Source organism: Patiria miniata, unplaced genomic scaffold, assembly GCF_015706575.1.
Source record: "Patiria miniata isolate m_02_andy unplaced genomic scaffold, ASM1570657v1 HiC_scaffold_25, whole genome shotgun sequence".
NCBI classification, from domain to species: Eukaryota; Metazoa; Echinodermata; class Asteroidea; order Valvatida; family Asterinidae; genus Patiria; species Patiria miniata.
The window spans coordinates 4,154,987-4,175,169 of record NW_024037064.1 but is presented as its reverse complement, the minus strand read 5'-3'; the positions used below and the strand labels follow the sequence as shown (position 1 = coordinate 4,175,169).

Genomic DNA, 20,183 nt, shown 5'->3' with positions numbered 1-20,183 from the left:
TTAAGACAAGATAAGTTTGCGGTAGAACCATGTGAATAAATCTCTTTTGTGAGTATGTGTGGTTCTGAAAAGAACCGGAGGGACCTAATGTTTCGAACAGTATGCTCTGCCCGTCGTCAGGAGAATGACGCGATGTTATAAGGATGGGTGCGGTGAGGCGTGAGAAGGATGCAAACTGGTGAAGCTCGAAACCGGTGAAACTGAGAAGGATGCAAGTTGACTGATTTATTCATATGGTGCTACCGCAAACTTATCTTGTCTTAGTATCTTTCCACCATGCAAACCTTCAAATCTTATTTTCAAGTTAAATAAAGAAATTGACTGTAGCAGGATGACCGTTCCGGATTACCGTACCGGAACAGGAATCCGGAGGTCACAGGGTCAAACCAGCTCCAGTCAATTTCTTTGTTCAACTTTCAAGTTATTATAATGCACCAAGTCAGTTCTCCTTTGTGGTTTATTTTTATGACTGAAACCAAACTATCCAGATGTCAGCAGATTATCTTGACTTGGAGTTCGTGCCCGAATGATGACCTTATCTTACAGAGTTGCACATTAATGATCACAAGATAAAAATCACAATTATGTACTTTGTAAACCATGGCTTAAAGGCATATAGAAACATTTGTATTTTATGCAATTTGTTCGTTTCCGATACATTGTGATATCATCACTGTTCCACAGAAGAATACTCAAAACCTAACATGTTGAAGCTTTGGATATTACACTTTTCAAGAAAAGAGTGAAATATCCATGCATAAACTTTTGATCAATAAACGTGATTTCATCCATAGAACTCTTATTTCAAAAATCAGTCAATTGACTTATCATTGGAAATCACCTACATTCCTTGATTTCTTCTTAATGACAGCAAGCCAGATGGAATAATTTCACAGGGTGTTTAGTACCAGTACGATCTTTAATCCAAGTGAGCTTTTTGATTACAATTCGGTAGGTTACTTTTGGGATAAATGCAAATGATCCCATCCCATATCCCTTGAAGTGTGTAAATCAATGAGAACAAAATCCCTGTCACTTAAAACCTGTAATCAGTTCGGCTTTGCAGTTACAGTGTGTTAATCTCATTTTAATCAAAATCTTCTTTCATGTGTCATGCCAGCAACAACAGTTAAACATTATTTACATTCCGTTTACATTTCCAATGTGAATAAATTCAAAGTCTACTTTTTCTCTCCTGCAGAACGACTTTTACCAAATTGAACGGTTGCATTTGGGCATGTTATAAACGACTGTTATCACCTGGGCAACTGCAAAATATCAAAACTGTTAGAAACAAAAATGTCAGTTTTTGTACAGAATATTGATCATACTTGGAACAAACCAATATAGTGTAGATCAATACATTGAAGAAGCTTGCAATGATAAAAACAAGCAAATTGTCCACTTGTTCCTATTTCAACATAATCAGAAACACAGAAACATTTGCGCGTATACAACAATTGCAATGATTGGTCCTGAATGAGCAAACATGACTGTCCTCTGACAAAAATGTGTCATTTGGCAATGCAACATTCTACATGTATATATTATACATGAATTGTTTGACAGTATGAACACTGGTTTAGTAATTCTCAATATGGACATAGGCCTATACATGTAGTTGAATAGTAAACAAAATCCATGTTATACTGTCCTTACACAACTGGACCACTTTAAAGGTATATTACATAAACAGTCAAGGTTAAAGATCTACACAAAAGTTAGCAAACTGGAATCATAATTTTTGCCATTTTTGCGTAATTTGTTTATTTACAGAAACTATTTGATAAAGAATGAAGCACAAACACTCAAAAGAAACGTCTGTTTGAAAGGCGTGAAGTTGCAAGAATTTTCCAAATTTGTACATAAGACAAACGCAAATAATTCAAAAGTACCCAAGGTTTGGGGTATTTTTTGGTACACTAAATTTTGCACAGCACTGGTCTATGGAAGGGTGTCGTGCAGCCATTTGCGTGTGGTCACATTTATAGTTTGTTTGAATGCCATATTACTACATTGATCGGATAACAGGGTAGGAGGAGGCCTTTGTTACAAAAGTTGAAGACATCTCACACAACTTTCACCTAAGATGATGCGATACAAGATAATTTCTTAAAAGCAATGGAAAGGAGAGGTGGATTCTCCTGTTTAATTGACGATTAGATTGAAGATTTATAATAGTACTCAGAGGTCACCCAAGATACATGGTCAATTTAATATCACTTTCAAGTGACACCCAGAATGCTTAGTACAGTGCTATTATGTTTGAAGATTTCAATGAATCATTTTGTACAGGAATTGTTGATTGACTTTCACAGTGATTGATTAATTGATGGATTGAATTTTTTTTTTGGGGGGGGGTGGAGGTTCAGTAGAATGAAGAACTATGCTTGGTATATTTGTATTCATAATGTAAGAGGATTCCGAATACATCTATTTGTATTGAAACCCTTTTGTTGACTTTTTATTCATTATCGAGCCCCTTATTGTCCTCTGAAAATAAAGTTTTTGTTGTTATTGATTGTTAGTTGTTTTTTTACTTATTCCTTTTTTTTGGGGGGGGGGAGGGGAGGGGGTTGCAGAGCATTGATTTCACGTAAAATGACCGATGATATATGCTACTTGTTTCAATTTGATGCGGCTTGTGAGCGTGGTGCATTCATAGGGAACAGGTGAGAGTTATGACTTGGTGGGCGATTAATAGGCTTTGAAATATCCCTCTTCTGTTTCCTTCAGGTGAGGGAGGTCTTGACTGACAACTTGTCTGATGAGCTCAGCATCGAGACCGATGTTACTAAGTTTCAAAAGACGTAACTTCGGGAGACCTTGGAGATGCTGGGTGAGAGCCCTCACTGCATCCAAACTGAATGCATTGCCATCAAGGGCAAGCCCTAGTAAACCATGCCCAGTAGGAATGATACTGATCAGGTCCTCCACGTCATCATCTACCAACCTGCATGCAGGGAGCCCCAAGCCTGTAAGGGATGACGAGATGTGGCTAACATTTCGCACCCGTGCATGCAGGTCGGTGTCATACAGTATGTGCCAATCCAACCTGCATCCTTCCAGTGCCTTCAATAGATCAACAACCTCATCCAGTGATCGTTGGTGCATATACAAACCAAGCCTGCCTATTTGTTCCTGCATGCGGAAAAAGCTGTGTGATACACGCCCCACATCAAACCATGACTTTGCCTCAATGCGAACCACCATTTGTAATTGAGCACGGCGCTGTTCATCCACCACATATAGTGTTTCCTCAAGGAGGCTAAGCTCCTCCTTCTGCTCAGACAAGTAGTAGTCAACATTTATATGCTTAGCTGACTTCATGCTGTCACTCACAAGAATTCCCCTGAGAAGGGTAAGCTCCTGCTTTCTTACATGCATGAAAAAATCTGTACCTTCAAGTGACGGAGTGACATGTAAGTAGTAGCTCAGTGATTTCAGGTCTTCATTACTCTTGCAGTCCACCACAGTTGGTCTGACTAGTTTGGTTGCCAACTCTTCTGAACCAGACTCAATCAACAGTAGCCTAGCCAATCTCTGCAGTTTCATCTCGTCACCTTGCATCTCTTGTATGTGATCCAGAATGAGACCAGCTGCCTGCATTGATCTACCGCAACAAAATCGCAGCAGGTATTCCATCGCAAGAACATTGCGTTCTCCAATCTGCTTCAACTGATGACGGAAATTGTTTTCATCATCTAGCAATTTCACCAGGTGACATGCTGCAAAGTATTCTTGGATGGTCTTGTGGATGAAAGTGACCAACATCTTTACATCCAGACCACTAGTGTATGTTTCATACTGAACGAAACCCACACGACAACCCTCATCTAAGCAAGACTGACAATCCTGAAATTCATTTTTATCGAACATGAGTCTTTCCCCTCGAGAGTCTAATAACCCTTGCAATGCAACACGCCCCAAGCCATCAATAATGGACATCATGTCAGACATCACCTGATCATCATTCATATCTTTATTGCAGCGCTTGAAAAGAGCCAATGCAAACTCAGTGTACAGCTCAGTAATTCTCTCTGGCAAGGACTTTTGATTCTTCCAAACAAGGCACAACATCTGGGAAATGATTGGCAATGCAGATATATCCCTCAGATTGGTATTGTCATTCAGATATGAAATCAATGCCTCTCCCATGTCAGCATCATCAGAAAGGTTTAATCTGATGTATTGATCTCTGTCTTGTGGTGTAAAGCCACATGCCTCAACAACTGCGTACTTTTGGTGACCCCTCAATACGTATTGAGTCATGTGTGGTCGGGTAGTTACCAACACAAAACTTTTTGTAAGGACTCTGTTGTGTAAGATATCCTGAACCCTGTACACGCCCTCCTCAGATTGCAAAACATGAGATGGAATTTCATCTAATCCGTCCAACAGCAAAACAATGCCTGATTCATGATCATCAATGAACCCTTTCACTATGTGTTTCGTCAGTTTGGTGTTTCGAGCTAGAAGTTGGTCAAATATGGCATCCAAGACACAACTAGATTGCTGCATTTGCCTCAGCTTTATCCAAAGCACAAGATCGAATCTACCAAGAAGGGGTTTTGAACTAAGTGTGATGCAAGAGTTTGCAACTTTCACTAACAGGGTTGATTTACCCGTCCCGGCCCCACCAGAAAGAAGAATCTTGATTTCCTTAACTACTTCTGGATTTAACAAATCATCCAAGGAATTGAGAGTAATAGTTTGATTTGCATCTAACAATCTTTCTCCTTCTCGTAATGTCACAAACCTGTCCGATTTTGTTTTGCCTGGAATGTTCTTTCTGAGAAACAGCGGAATAAAGAATTCAATATCTACATTACGTGTCTCCAGTACAGGGTGTGCAGGAATAGTCGTTGCAGTTTGCTTGTAGTTGTCAATAATTTGTTGTCGCAAGTAGGCAAAGGTATATGGCCCCTGGAGTCCGGTGATTTCTGAAACAAATCATACAATTGTGATGAGTAATTTACAAGAGAACAGATGAACATGATTCATCACAATTCTTTCAAGCCACAATTCAACAAAGCCGACCAATCTGCAGGTCCATTTTCCAAGTCCACATACTACCTATTTTTTTTCTACATTTTTTCTCTTTATCCACATAAGCATGGAATTTGTTTTCCCATTGAGTGCAGTAAAATGTACACTTAGAAATTTTGCCTAAGATGAAATTCACTTATCCAGATTTTTGTTGTTGTTTTTTTGGCGTCCCTGAGATGACAATATTGATTAAACAGTCCCTTACAAATCTTTAAATGAACAAAACTGTAATGAAGTCAACGTAAAATTGTTGATCACGTCATCAATTGGACAATGAAAGGACGAACTGTTGCTGGCAGAAAGTTCAACCCAAAGAAATCACAACATATCATACTGCGCATTGTTCTGAGGCCATATTTGTTATTGTCAGGAGAAATTTGTTCTTAACAGTGTGATTTTACGTTTACCCAACATCCACTGAATCAAACACTTGTTATTGGTGTTCATATGTGGGCGTATCTATACGAGTGCATGAAGACTGAAGACATGAAATACAATGTAACCTAAATTGTGATTACTACGGGAAAAACTAAAGTATTTGCTGAAGAAATGAGCAATGTGCGTTTCTCGTTAAATATTGTTTTAATGTGATTACGTGTTTCCCCTTTCAAACTTTCTGAGGACCGAAATTTGGCTTATGAAATAGGAATTGATTACCTATAAGACAGTAATTCGTGTTCACAAAATTATTTCATTAATTTCAGATTTTCAGGTATACTGCAGGTAAAGCAATACAGTTTTTCCATGGCTTCCTTATGAAGCATACCAAGCTATATTTAACAGCGAGAAAAACAGTGTTTTGCCTTGTCATTCAATCACATGTACCAAGGCTACAATTGAAATATTGATTGATGTGGTTCATTCTGATACCTACCTATCAGGTCTTCAACAATGTCCCTTCTGCCGATCTCTATCAGAGCTGTGCATAACATGTCCCTCTGATCCGCGCTAGTGGATTGTTGGCGCCTCCATTTGACCAGCATGTTGAAGATCTGGTTCTCTGTCTGGCCTGGGTCATCTATCACGATGCGCTCGATCTCTGCAGCGCTTAAACCGAGATGTGTAGCCAGCTTCCGCCATTCGGCGCCAAGCCTCTGAGAGATCTTGCGTAGAACAGGCTCAGTGATACCTACAAACAGACACAAATCAATTAATACGGTAAACAAAACCTCTCATGTTTCTTACTTTGCTCAACAGCTTGTTTATAAGTGAACTAGCTCATATGCTCATATGCTCATGTTCAGTACCACAACTTTGGACACTTATTAAATTCTATTGATTCTCTCTGACTCAGATCAGAATGAGAATAACGCTGACTGAGGTTGGCGTAGCGGTACTTTCCTCGCCTTCCACCACTGACCCGGGTTCGAATCCCGCCCAGGCCAATATGTGGATTGGGTAATTTTGCCTGATTCCGTGGGTTTCCCTAGAATATCATTCTAGGGTTTTTCTCCCATCACTAATCCTTCCACATCTTTTACCAAGGAACCCAACTAGAAATAAGTCGAGAGACTTTCGTGGGTTATCCCGGTCAATTGCCGAATAATTACAGACAAACTCACAGTGAAAAGTTGGTGCACAGTGTTTCTTCTTTTGTAGACATGAACGTCAACAAGTAATACAAAACGTAATACAATCCAGCCTTTGGCCACTCATAAAATGTTTCATCATCTGGCAAAACGGAACGTTAAAAACTACAATATAATTAAAAAATAAAACACGGTATGAGGGTTGATAGTCGATATTAGACCATTTGCAAGGTGCGCCATGACAGCGGGCAGGTTTTATTTAAATTTAGTTACAACTAGTGCAGTGCCCGTCTAAAATGTGTATGTTGGGAAAGCGCAAATTGCTTTGCCGGAAGTTGTTTGGGCGAGTGGTTCTCAGAATAGCTGCAAAAATTAGTGCAGATATTCACCATTACTGGACAATGGTATCACTCTGCAGTAAGGTTGCTCGACTGCAAAAATAATGTGCCCGTGCAGCCACCACGTAAGTGTACATATTTATGGAAACATATGGTATGCAATGCTGTTCACCCATACTGGACAATGGTATCGCCCTACAATGCACGTGCGCGTGCCCGTCCTTTTTCCGTTGTTGCGTCATATTGAGCACGCGCGCTTTAGCTTTACATGACGTAAACAATTGAAAAGAATGGCAGTGGGCGGTGTTATGTTCTAAGCTATATACTGGCACGTTAGCCCTCAGAAAATATTGGGGTTTTTTGCAGCTTTTTCGAGAACCGCTAGTCCAAACCACTTCAAACTTGGCACTGCACATTCTGTTGACCCAAGCAATACACAGGCCGATTTTCAACTTCATACGGTGCCCGGTTCTGGAGATAATCGACGGACAGACAGACACACACACACACACACAGATTCCTGGAATTATAGTAGAGATACAAGCACAACATACCTGATCAAGTGAATCCATTGATCTCCATTAGTAAGACTGGATAAGACATGCGTACACTTGCACGCAGAGAAGATTCGGAAAACGTGGACACAAACAGCTGGGTAGTACAGTGCGGGTTTAATGTTTGCGACTGCGTGACTTGGGCGTGCTGCATGGTCTGTGTGGGACGAACGCATTTCAAACTTTCAAAGCCTCACCGATGACTACGCATGCGTGCACAAGATGGAGGGCGCTGTGTCCTATCCAGTCTTACTAATGGAGATCAATGAGTGTATCACACAGAAACACAGCCTTACCTACTGTCATGACACACCATGCAAAGGGTCTGTTAGGCTTTATAACTTACCTGCAACTTGGGGCTTCCCATCGTCCACATTTGTTTCTGAAAATGAAATAATAAAGGTACTTGCATTACAGTCTTTCCTCGCTAAATATTACACTGGGACATCGAGCATGATTTCAATTTTGTTTAATCGATAAAGATCCTTTCTAACAAATGAGAATAGTATTAGGGCCCTGTAAACCCAAGTCCATCTTTTGCTCAACTGTTCAATCGTCTGAAGAACTTAATTGACATGAGGAAATATTGAAATCTTTTCTGACATAACGTTTGTTACACAGGTAGACTTTGATTATCATTTTTGTTTAAATGGAAGTCCAAGATTCATTCAATTACCAACTGACGCGTGCGCATTATGGTCATTGACTAAACCTGGTTGCAGAATAGTACCGGTAGCTGCAGGCAGGGTAAGGGCAGTTGCCTTGAGAATTAGCTGGTGCAAAACTCTTGCTATCAATGGGGGGCTACCTGAGCAGGATTGCGCTAGAAATGATACATGTACATGAATACGATGCAGTGTTTGCTCCGATTCCAATTAAATGAGTGAGTGAGACACCTGGGAATGATATACAATGGGATGGTTGCTCCGATTCCAATTAAATGAGTGAGTGAGACACCTGGGAATGATATACAATGGGATGGTTGCTCCGATTCCAATTAAATGAGTGAGTGAGACACCTGGGAATGATATACGATGGGATGGTTGCTCCGATTCCAATTAAATGAGTGAGTGAGACACCTGGGAATGATATACAATGGGATGGTTGCTCCGATTCCAATTAAATGAGTGAGTGAGACACCTGGGAATGATATACAATGGGATGGTTGCTCCGATTCCAATTAAATGAGTGAGTGAGACACCTGGGAATGATATACAATGGGATGGTTGCTCCGATTCCAATTAAATGAGTGAGTGAGACACCTTGGAATGATATACAATGGGATGGTTGCTCCGATTCCAATTAAATGAGTGAGTGAGACACCTGGGAATGATATACAATGCGATGGTTGCTCCGATTCCAATTAAATGAGTGAGACACCTGGGAATGATATACAATGCGATGGTTGCTCCGATTCCAATTAACCCTTACCCTACTAGACCCTCAAACGCATGCCAATATGTGCATCAAGAAAATCTCCTATGTTTTTTTGCACGGCCCTCCAATATCTGCCATGTCATTTCAAGGGTAACTGGACAGGCACTCCAATACATGCCACAGAGAACAATGAGAGTCCTCTGATAACAAAGTGAGTGCCCCCAGCTGGTCAGTATCAGGCACCCTCCAGGGCCTCCAACTCCTGCCAATTGGAGCCTTCACTGTTAAGACAAACTATCTGCCAATAAACTGCAGCTGGAGGGCATTGGCATAACCAACTGACATGCAGTAAACTACCCTCAGAGAGTAAGGGTTAATTAAATGAGTAAGTGAGACACCTCAGAATGATATACAATGCGATGGTTGCTCCGATTCCAATTAAATGAGTGAGACACCTTGGAATGATATACAATGCGATGGTTGCTCAGATTCCAATTAAATGTGTAAGTGAGACACCTTGGAATGATATACAATGCGATGGTTGCTCCGATTCCAATTAAATGAGTAAGTGAGACACCTCGGAATGATATACAATGCGATGGTTGCTCTGATTCCAATTAAATGAGTGAGACACCTTGGAATGATATACAATGCGATGGTTGCTCCGATTCCAATTAAGTGAGTAAGTGAGACACCTCAGAATGATATACAATGCGATGGTTGCACCCATTCCAAATAAATGAGTAAGTGAGACACCTCGGAATGATATACAATGCGATGGTTGCTCCAGTTCAAAGTGAGTGAGATACTCGCTGATCATCAATTATTCATTGATGATATTTGTCCAAAAAAACTACACAATGTAAATATATATAAGGATCTATAACTTACCCAGAAATTGGGCATGAACATGTATGAGGTAAAGTTTTGGCTTTATAACTTACCGGTACCTGGAACTTGGGGGTGCTCATCATCCAAGTTTGTTTCTGAAAAGAAATTTGTTTTAAAAGTAACTACATTTGTTTATACACTGTAAATAGCACTGAAAAGAGGCATTTACAAATTAAGAGAGCGCAAACATACATGGCTATTAGGTCAGTTAATAGAGCACTACAACGGTGATTCAGAGGTTGCCTGTTCAAATATCACTCTAGTCAATTTTCTTTACTAATCTGCTTAAATCAACGACAAAGATATTCAGTCTGATTGGTATCAATTCTTTTGTCTCATGTCAAACATTAACTCGAAATATACTGACTCAATGGGATGTGTAGCGGGATTGTCTTCAACTGCTGTTGAAGATGTCTCTTCCAAAATTATGGTGGAAAATAATCTCAAATTCAGCCCCTGTCTGCTTTGATAATTTTTTTTTTTGATTGGCAAGCTGTATCTTGCCTCGAAGCGAGAGCACCATCATGATCTCGCAACGACACTCAACCAAAAAAGACAGCCCCCCCCCAGTGCAACTTTTTTTTCAGTATCATTTGTCAAAATTGCATATTTTCGTCCTCATTATCATTCTTTTGGGCAAAACAAAGATTATGGCTGGATTGCTAAGGAAGTTGTTATTTGAGCGTAAGGTGCTCGGTAGTTTTTGAAATGGACAAAAAGTATGGGGGGACTTTCTTTTTTTTGTTGAGTGTAATAGACAAATGACAGAATACATTGTAAAAAATGGTGTACAACTCACCTGGAACTTGGGGAGGCTCATCATCCGATTTTCTTACTGAAATAAAATAATATGAACTTTACATGCATTTGCCTTTACAGAAATAACACAGCACGGTGGAAAATAATTGGGAGAGGGCAAACATAGGGCTCAATAATTCAGTCAATAGAGCACTGGAACGGTGTTTCTGAGGTCGCATGTCCAAAATCTTCCATAGCTAATGAAGCTGGATGCTGTATAGTAAAAAGTACGCAAAGTGAATTTGGGTAATGTTTTGCAGAAATTGAAAAAAAAGGTACAAATGTCATATTTGGACGTAACACTGACAAGGTGTAAATGTTACGTCCAAAATGACATTTTTGGCTGTTTCGGCACTTTTGCCGAAACAGCCTTTGTTTTCGTTAAGATTTTTATTTTTTTCTTTTCTTTTTTTTTCTTCTTTTTCAGCCATTCTCCATAGCATTTGTACACGTTTTTACAGTGGAAGGCACTTTGGGCACTAAAATCAATCCGATTGACTTTATACTCGGCACACACTTAGACCAGCATCTGAAGATGTGCCCTGAAGATTGACTTCATGGTGACGTCATCGACTAATTTATTATAGAATTTTGAATATTTAATTTTTCCCATAGACTTTGTACACAGAAATCAAAAAAAAAATGTCAATTTTCAAAGGGCATTTTTGACTCTTTGCCAGTAATTCATCTGCACCAATCTTTGTCCAAGCAAAGACCCTAATTCAAACAACATTGTGTAATGATGACGTCATGATGACGTCACCTGGTGTGTATTTATAGGCAATTAAATTGTGACACTTTTAATATTTAAAAATGCATAAGAAACCAACCATACGCGTCCGCAGCATTCTGTTACTGGCAAGTGGTAGAGTAGGTTGAGGTCTTTATTTCATTCAATGTGCGTGAAATCACGTGACCCTTGCTTCCGGTCGTAAAAGGCCAAAACCAGAAGTGGCTTATTATTTGAAAATGGTAATAGATATGAACTTGCTTTTAATGGTGTTGAGCGCCCTCTAGCGACAGGTTGAAAATTTGCAAAAATGTATTTTGAATAGATGTCTGTGGCGAAGTTTGTCGGAATCGCCTAAATATTGGTGTATATGATGACCTTGACCCACTTAAAACGTGTGCGAAGTTTCAGACGAATGACGTCATCAGACCGGAAGTTATAATAAAAAGACTCTTTTTCATTTGAAAATTCCTGAAAAATCAACCATGGCAGTTTTTATGTTAGTTTTTACTTTAATTGTCGATTTAAGGGTAGGTCTAAAACATTTCAAAGCTTCGAGGCAATAAGCGAACTCGAACATGCCCTGCGCACGCTTAAAACTTGAGGTTGACAATACCTCTGCTCTAAAACATGCACAGAATGTCTATATGTACATACACGTACGTTACGCACATACATCGTATGTCAGTCGGCCTGCAGAGCACGTGTTGCCGAGGTCAAATCCTGTCCACATCACAGTGACCGTTTTAGCCGATTTTCGGCTAACTTTGACAGATTTTATGTTCATGCATGCGCATAGTCAGGGACGTATAATAAAAAATCATAATGCCGAAACAGCCCTATGTTTGTCCACAAACATATGTCTAGTTTGCTCATTTTTTTGGCAAAATACATTGAAATGATTCAAACTTTCTGCAGTAGTGAAACACCCAACAACAAATATTATGTAGAGCAACTGCTAGCAAGGCATTCATGCTTTTCTTAATATGGTCATATGTCACACATTGTTCCCCAACCTGGTGGAATGACCCACATATAAATTTGCCATGTGGTGACAGGGGGCTGGTCGGCAGTGCGGTCCCCTTTGTTTCAGGGACTCTGCTATGCTATATACTGTGCCTAATAGCGTCAATGCAAAGGATGGAGGGGAAGGATGCTGTCAGGGAACCGATATCAGGGCCAGGAAAGTCATAACATGCAGGGTTTTAATACAGACAATTAAAAGATTGTGTCTCACCCGGTCTTGGCTGTAGTTGCAGCGATGGTTGTGGCATTGGTTCCTGCTGGGAAGGTTGTTCGTTACCAGCCGGTAGTTGTTGGGTTGCAGCTGCCTGACTGGCTGGTGCTGTGCTTGGACCAGGGTTAGTTTGTGTCTCACCCGGTCTTGGCTGTAGTTGTGGCGGTGGTTGTGGCATTGGTTCCTGCTGGGAAGGCTGTCTGCTGCCGGACTGAGTCGTTTGTTGATCATCCCTCACTCCATCAGCCGGTAGTTGTTGGGTTGCAGCTGCCTGACTGGCTGGTGCTGTGCTTGGACCAGGGTTAGTTTGTGTCTCACCCGGTCTTGGCTGTAGTTGTGGCGGTGGTTGTGGCATTGGTTCCTGCTGGGAAGGCTGTCTGCTGCCAGACTGAGTCGTTTGTTGATCATCCCTCACTCCATCAGCCGGTAGTTGTCGGGTTGCAGCTGCCTGACTGGCTGGTGCTGTGCTTGGACCAGGGTTAGTTTGTGTCTCACCCGGTCTTGGCTGTAGTTGTGGCGGTGGTTGTGGCATTGGTTCCTGCTGGGAAGGCTGTCTGCTGCCGGACTGAGTCGTTTGTTGATCATCCCTCACTCCATCAGCCGGTAGTTGTTGGGTTGCAGCTGCCTGACTGGCTGGTGCTGTGCTTGGACCAGGGTTAGTTTGTGTCTCACCCGGTCTTGGCTGTAGTTGTGGCGGTGGTTGTGGCATTGGTTCCTGCTGGGAAGGCTGTCTGCTGCCGGACTGAGTCGTTTGTTGATCATCCCTCACTCCATCAGCCGGTAGTTGTTGGGTTGCAGCTGCCTGACTGGCTGGTGCTGTGCTTGGACCAGGGTTAGTTTGTGTCTCACCCGGTCTTGGCTGTAGTTGTGGCGGTGGTTGTGGCATTGGTTCCTGCTGGGAAGGCTGACTGCTGCCGAACTGAGTCGTTTGTTGATCATCCCTCACTCCATCAGCCGGTAGTTGTTGGGTTGCAGCTGCCTGACTGGCTGGTACTGTGCTTGGACCAGCGTTAGTTTGTGTCTCACCCGGTCTTGGCTGTAGTTGTGGCGGTGGTTGTGGCATTGGTTCCTGCTGGGAAGGCTGTCTGCTGCCGGACTGAGTCGTTTGTTGATCATCCCTCACTCCATCAGCCGGTAGTTGTTGGGTTGCAGCTGCCTGACTGGCTGGTACTGTGCTTGGACCAGGGTTAGTTTGTGTCTCACCCGGTCTTGGCTGTAGTTGTGGCGGTGGTTGTGGCATTGGTTCCTGCTGGGAAGGCTGTCTGCTGCCGGACTGAGTCGTTTGTTGATCATCCCTCACTCCATCAGCCGGTAGTTGTTGGGTTGCAGCTGCCTGACTGGCTGGTGCTGTGCTTGGACCAGGGTTAGTTTGTGTCTCACCCGGTCTTGGCTGTAGTTGTGGCGGTGGTTGTGGCATTGGTTCCTGCTGGGAAGGCTGTCTGCTGCCGGACTGAGTCGTTTGTTGATCATCCCTCACTCCATCAGCCGGTAGTTGTTGGGTTGCAGCTGCCTGACTGGCTGGTGCTGTGCTTGGACCAGCGTTAGTTTGTGTCTCACCCGGTCTTGGCTGTAGTTGTGGCGGTGGTTGTGGCATTGGTTGCTGCTGGGAAGGCTGTCTGCTGCCGGACTGAGTCGTTTGTTGATCATCCCTCACTCCATCAGCCGGTAGTTGTTGGGTTACAGCTGCCTGACTGGCTGGTGCTGTGCTTGGACCAGGGTTAGTTTGTGTCTCACCCGGTCTTGGCTGTAGTTGTGGCGGTGGTTGTAGCATTGGTTCCTGCTGGGAAGGCTGTCTGCTGCCGGACTGAGTCGTTTGTTGATCATCCCTCACTCCATCAGCCGGTAGTTGTTGGGTTGCAGCTGCCTGACTGGCTGGTACTGTGCTTGGACCAGGGTTAGTTTGTGTCTCACCCGGTCTTGACTGTAGTTGTGGCGGTGGTTGTGGCATTGGTTCCTGCTGGGAAGGCTGTCTGCTGCCGGACTGAGTCGTTTGTTGATCATCCCTCACTCCATCAGCCGGTAGTTGTTGGGTTGCAGCTGCCTGACTGGCTGGTGCTGTGCTTGGACCAGGGTTAGTTTGTGTCTCACCCGGTCTTGGCTGTAGCTGTGGCGGTGGTTGTAACGTTGGTTCCTGCTGGGAAGGCTGTCTGCTGCCAGACTGAGTCGTTTGTTGATCATCCCTCACTCCATCAGCCGGTAGTTGTTGGGTTGCAGCTGCCTGACTGGCTGGTGCTGTGCTTGGACCAGCGTTAGTTTGTGTCTCACCCGGTCTTGGCTGTAGTTGTGGCGGTGGTTGTGGCATTGGTTGCTGCTGGGAAGGCTGTCTGCTGCCGGACTGAGTCGTTTGTTGATCATCCCTCACTCCATCAGCCGGTAGTTGTTGGGTTACAGCTGCCTGACTGGCTGGTGCTGTGCTTGGACCAGGGTTAGTTTGTGTCTCACCCGGTCTTGGCTGTAGTTGTGGCGGTGGTTGTGGCATTGGTTCCTGCTGGGAAGGCTGTCTGCTGCCGGACTGAGTCGTTTGTTGATCATCCCTCACTCCATCAGCCGGTAGTTGTTGGGTTGCAGCTGCCTGACTGGCTGGTGCTGTGCTTGGACCAGGGTTAGTTTGTGTCTCACCCGGTCTTGGCTGTAGTTGTGGCGGTGGTTGTGGCATTGGTTCCTGCTGGGAAGGCTGTCTGCTGCCGGACTGAGTCGTTTGTTGATCATCCCTCACTCCATCAGCCGGTAGTTGTTGGGTTGCAGCTGCCTGACTGGCTGGTGCTGTGCTTGGACCAGCGTTAGTTTGTGTCTCACCCGGTCTTGGCTGTAGTTGTGGCGGTGGTTGTGGCATTGGTTGCTGCTGGGAAGGCTGTCTGCTGCCGGACTGAGTCGTTTGTTGATCATCCCTCACTCCATCAGCCGGTAGTTGTTGGGTTACAGCTGCCTGACTGGCTGGTGCTGTGCTTGGACCAGGGTTAGTTTGTGTCTCACCCGGTCTTGGCTGTAGTTGTGGCGGTGGTTGTAGCATTGGTTCCTGCTGGGAAGGCTGTCTGCTGCCGGACTGAGTCGTTTGTTGATCATCCCTCACTCCATCAGCCGGTAGTTGTTGGGTTGCAGCTGCCTGACTGGCTGGTACTGTGCTTGGACCAGGGTTAGTTTGTGTCTCACCCGGTCTTGACTGTAGTTGTGGCGGTGGTTGTGGCATTGGTTCCTGCTGGGAAGGCTGTCTGCTGCCGGACTGAGTCGTTTGTTGATCATCCCTCACTCCATCAGCCAGTAGTTGTTGGGTTGCAGCTGCCTGACTGGCTAGTGCTGTGCTTGGACCAGGGTTAGTTTGTGTCTCATTTCGTCTTCGGGCTCTCTTAGCCGGTGGTTCTGCCATTTAGCTCTGGTTTTGTGGGCACAGCTTACTTGCAGACAGCTTCGGTAGTCCAACCTGGTATAATGCTGTGAGTGCAAAGCACAATCAGGTAAAATCACAAAATGGATGCTGTTGGTCAGTCAATCAGTCCATCAATCCGTTGGTCGACCGGTTGGTCATTATATCAGACATGCAACTGGGAATTAAAAAAAACCAGGGATTTCCAAACCCCACAAGACTTGGTATAGTGTTTTGCAATTTGTAATGGTATTCACGAGAAGCAAAACACAAGGAAATCAGCGGATCTGAGGGAAAGTTGCATGCCTGCTATACAATGTACATGTCAGTCAGTCGGGTTGGTCGTTCTGTTGGTTGGTCGGTCAATCTGTCGTTTAGTCGATCAGTTCGTTGCTCTGTCGGTTGGTCAGTTGGGTGGTCGATTGGTTGGTCAGTCAGTCCATCGGTCAGTTGGTCGCTCTGTTGGTCGGTCGGTCAAGCGGTCGGTTGGTAGGTAGGTTGGTCGGGTTGCTCTGTCGGTCGGTTGGTAGGTAGGTTGGTCCTCTGTCAGTTGGGAGGTCAGTTGGTCGGCCGGTCGATCAGTCAGTGACTCTGTCGGTTGGTCAGTCTGTCGGCCAGTTAGTTCACCAGTCGGTCGGTCAGTCAGTCAGTACGGAGCGACCAACCGATCGACTGACTTAAAGTCAGTCGATTGGTTGGTCGCTCCATCCGTCAGTTGGTCGGTCAATCGATGGATCGGTTGGTCGCCCTGTCGATTGGTCGGTCATCGGTTGATCGGATGGTCCCTCTGTCAGTCGGTCCCTCTGTCAGTTGTTTGGATAGTTGGTTAGTCAGCTAAAAACAATACACTAAGCTGGCCCTCCAGTGAAATAGCACCCCACCCCCGAAAACAATTCTTGCTATGTGACCAGCAAAACTTCCTGCCACCTTGACAATAAAAGTCCATAGTAGTTTTTTATTTGAGCATGTTGGAGCTTTAAACTTTAAATTGGAGACCCAGTTTATTTTACAAGTCATATCATTCAGTCACAATGGTTTAAAAAAGGTGAACATTCCTTATCAGCAGAAAGGGAAATATTGCAGTCAACCCTAACTCCTGGGGCTCTTTTACTAGAAAGTATCCTGAATCCGCCAAAATCCACCAATTTTGTCATGCAAAATATGCTGGTATCCTGAATCCATCAGAATCTCCCAGTGTAGATACTGGAGGTATCCTGAATCCGCCAGAATCCACCAGCAAAAGTCTTGATGGATTCTGGCGGATTCAGGATACCATGGTGGCATAAAAAAAATACAGCATGTTTTTCCATAGAGTCTTTAAATTCATCACCTAAATTTCTGGTGGATTTTGATGGATTCAGGATACCATGCTGGCATGAAAATTGTTATGTGTGTTGTTGCATAGGATCCATCAAAATACACCAATGCATGGCGACCCCAGCATGGATCAGTACCGAAGTGAATACGTCTCGCGCACAAAATTTGTGTGAAAGACATTAGCGCATGTTTCAGCCCGTAAACCATAGATATAGAATGAAAAGACTAGATCGGCAGTGCGTCCACACGCGCCCAGTCACTGTGCGATAAATCTCCGCCAATTTGGTTGTCTCTCATAGACGCGCAACAAATTAACATAAAGTAATGGAGCTAAATGTATCTTTCCTCCAGCACGTGACCTAGCCTAACACGCGCGAAGCAAGAAATGCGCACCAAGTATTTACGCGATGCCCACACATAATTATTAGCGATGCACATGGTGCTCTTTGCGCGTAAATGGCGTTGCGTTCGTCACGTTTTCGCGCATTATTTGTATCTCTCCTCCAGCACGTGACCCCCCATGCAAGTCCACCCAGTACATGTGTGTACATGTTTGTACAGTATGTGACAGATTTGGCAGGGCTAGTGCCAGCAGTATTTACTTGACCACAAACATTGCAAAAGAGTTAAACTGTTGAGATCCTGAATCCATCAAAGTCCCCAATAGCTCAAAATGGAGGTATCCTGAATCCATCAAAATCTGCCAGTTCCGCTAGGCTTCGAATCCTGAGTCCATCAAAATCCCCCAGTTTGTTCAATATGGAGGTATCCTGAATCCCTCGAAATCCCCCGAAACAGGGGGGTGGATTTTGTTGGATTTAGGTACGTTAGGGTTTAGACCTACTGACGTCACGCTTTGTTTACATGTGTGCTTTCTTATGGGAGCCAGGTGGGCACGAGAGCCACCATGCAAGCTCCCATAGGAAAGCACACATGTAAATAGCCCCATAAATGTGGCCTATTTACTGGACTGCCGCCGTAAACATAGGCCACACATCCACATGTACAAAAAACGTGTCGACTTTGCCAAATTTTGATTTTCACATTTAGGCTTACTTTGTAGATTTTTTTTGCTTTAGAAGCATTCTCACCCTCTATATAGGCTAATCAGAAAGTGCTGCCTTTTTCAGATGTTTAATTTTTGTGAAATTTCATGTTGAAATTTTGATACGCAAACGTGTGCAAATGTATGTGGAAATTTCACGAAAAATGGACATCTGAAAAAGGCAGCACTTTCTGATTAGCCTATATAGAGGGTGAGAATGCTTCTAAAGCAAAAAAAACATAAAAAGTAAGCCTAAATGTGAAAATCAAAATTTGGCAAAGTCGACATGTGGATGTGTGGCCTATGTTTACGGAGGCAGTCCAGTAAATAGGCCACATTTATGGGGCTAACATGTAAACAAAGCGTGACGTCATGATGTCTAATACATTTAGGTCAATTAGTTCACTCACCTTTAACCCATGAAAAGCGTTACTCTGTAGCTGACTGTGGCAGCGACGGAGCTCACACATCCATTACTGTTTGGATATAAAGACAAAATAGTTTTTGTGCGGGAAGGAATTTAAACACCATTTTGGCAACCTTCATTCTAGTGCATAAAAACATCCAGAACAGCAGTGGGTGGAGAAGGGGCATGCCCCACCCATGTTTTCCCACTCCTCATTTACCCCCATGCTCCGTATCATAGCCTCAATGTCCATACTCATTATTTGCTGATGGTACATTTAACATAAGGACCTGTCTGGAAGGGACCCTCATCATGCCAATACATGTGTGAACTTTGGACAGCCACACCTACCTATGGCACGCCAAAGCAGAATTTATTCAACCCTGCACGGCAACTGCCAACATTATGAAATACATCACAACTTTTTTGAAAGGTATGTCAACATTGTAAAATATATGTCAACATTTTAAAAAAGTATGTCAACATTTTAAAAAATATGTCAACATTGTAAAAAATATGTCAACATTGTAAACAATATGTCAACATTTCAAAAACGTATGTCAACATTTAAAAAATATGTCAACATTTCAAAAACGTCTGTCAACATTTAAAAAATATATGTCAACATTTCAAAAACTTATGTCAACATTTAAAAAATATATGTCAACATTTTAAAAAAATATGTCAACATTGTAAACAATATGTCAACATTTCAAAAACGTATGTCAACATTTAAAAAATATATGTCAACATTTCAAAAACGTATGTCAACATTTAAACTACATGTAGAACGGCGAAGCCGCCATGGCTCGCTGTTCAAGGCAGGAAGGGAGGCTGAAGGTAGGGTTGGGGATGGGCATGATGGAAGGGGATCAGGATTCTTGTTGATGTGCCTAGGTGTAGGGGTCAGTTTTTAAATGTCAACATAAAAAGTAAACAGATTACCTAATAAATACATGTGCATATAGGTTAGCCATCACTGTATTATGGAGGAGTTTTCCATTGTTAGGGTAATTAGGACCCAGTTGTGGATTTTTGCAGCCCCAACAGTGTCTTCTGCTCCCCATACTTGTATTACCATGGGAAAACTCTTGTGTAGTCGCAACAAATGCAGAGCAAGAATGGGTATACATGTACATGAAGACACAGCACCATCACCACCTCCCCCAAACCTTACCCCATCCCAAAACCTTACCCCATCCCCAACACGTCCCCTCCCCCTCCTCCACCCAACCCCCTACCCACACCCATCCCATCCTCCCCTAACCATCCCCACCCTATCACCTACACATCCCAACCCCACCCAAACTCCAATCCCTATCTCCTTCCCCCTCCCCTGACCCGTACCCTCCCCTACCCCAACCCCCTACCCTATCTGTCCTTACCCACCCTACACATCCCCACCCTAACCCTTACTCGAATTCCAATATCCCACCCACCCCATTACCCCACCCTTACATCCCCACCTGACCCCATGCAGCCTCTACTCTGATCCCTATATACTGCCTCCTCCTCTTATCCAACCCCTACAACCCATCCCTACACATCCCC

General features: G+C 43.5%; 2 protein-coding genes and 1 long non-coding RNA gene across 3 annotated transcripts; all 3 read right to left on the bottom strand.

Moving 5' to 3' along the window:
* Positions 1–1,447: 1,447 nt before the first annotated feature.
* On the bottom strand, positions 1,448–7,092 carry LOC119732837. The gene is made up of 3 exons (XM_038206441.1): positions 7,089–7,092; positions 5,924–6,178; positions 1,448–4,943 (listed from the first exon to the last, which is right to left on the bottom strand). Exons 1-3 carry the CDS (start codon positions 7,090–7,092, stop codon positions 2,698–2,700), a joined length of 2,505 nt encoding a protein of 834 aa, XP_038062369.1. The 3' UTR covers positions 1,448–2,697.
* A 392-nt stretch (positions 7,093–7,484) lies between these two features.
* LOC119733360 lies at positions 7,485–10,574 on the bottom strand. The gene is made up of 3 exons (XR_005271792.1): positions 10,538–10,574; positions 9,798–9,833; positions 7,485–7,852 (listed from the first exon to the last, which is right to left on the bottom strand). It is a non-coding gene; the product is annotated as an uncharacterized LOC119733360 (long non-coding RNA).
* A 1,897-nt stretch (positions 10,575–12,471) lies between these two features.
* Positions 12,472–15,513, bottom strand: LOC119732836 (cell surface glycoprotein 1-like). Its single transcript, XM_038206440.1, has one exon. The coding sequence runs from the start codon at positions 15,511–15,513 to the stop codon at positions 12,472–12,474; it is 3,042 nt and encodes a 1,013-aa protein (XP_038062368.1).
* Between the last annotated feature and the right edge of the window lie 4,670 nt (positions 15,514–20,183).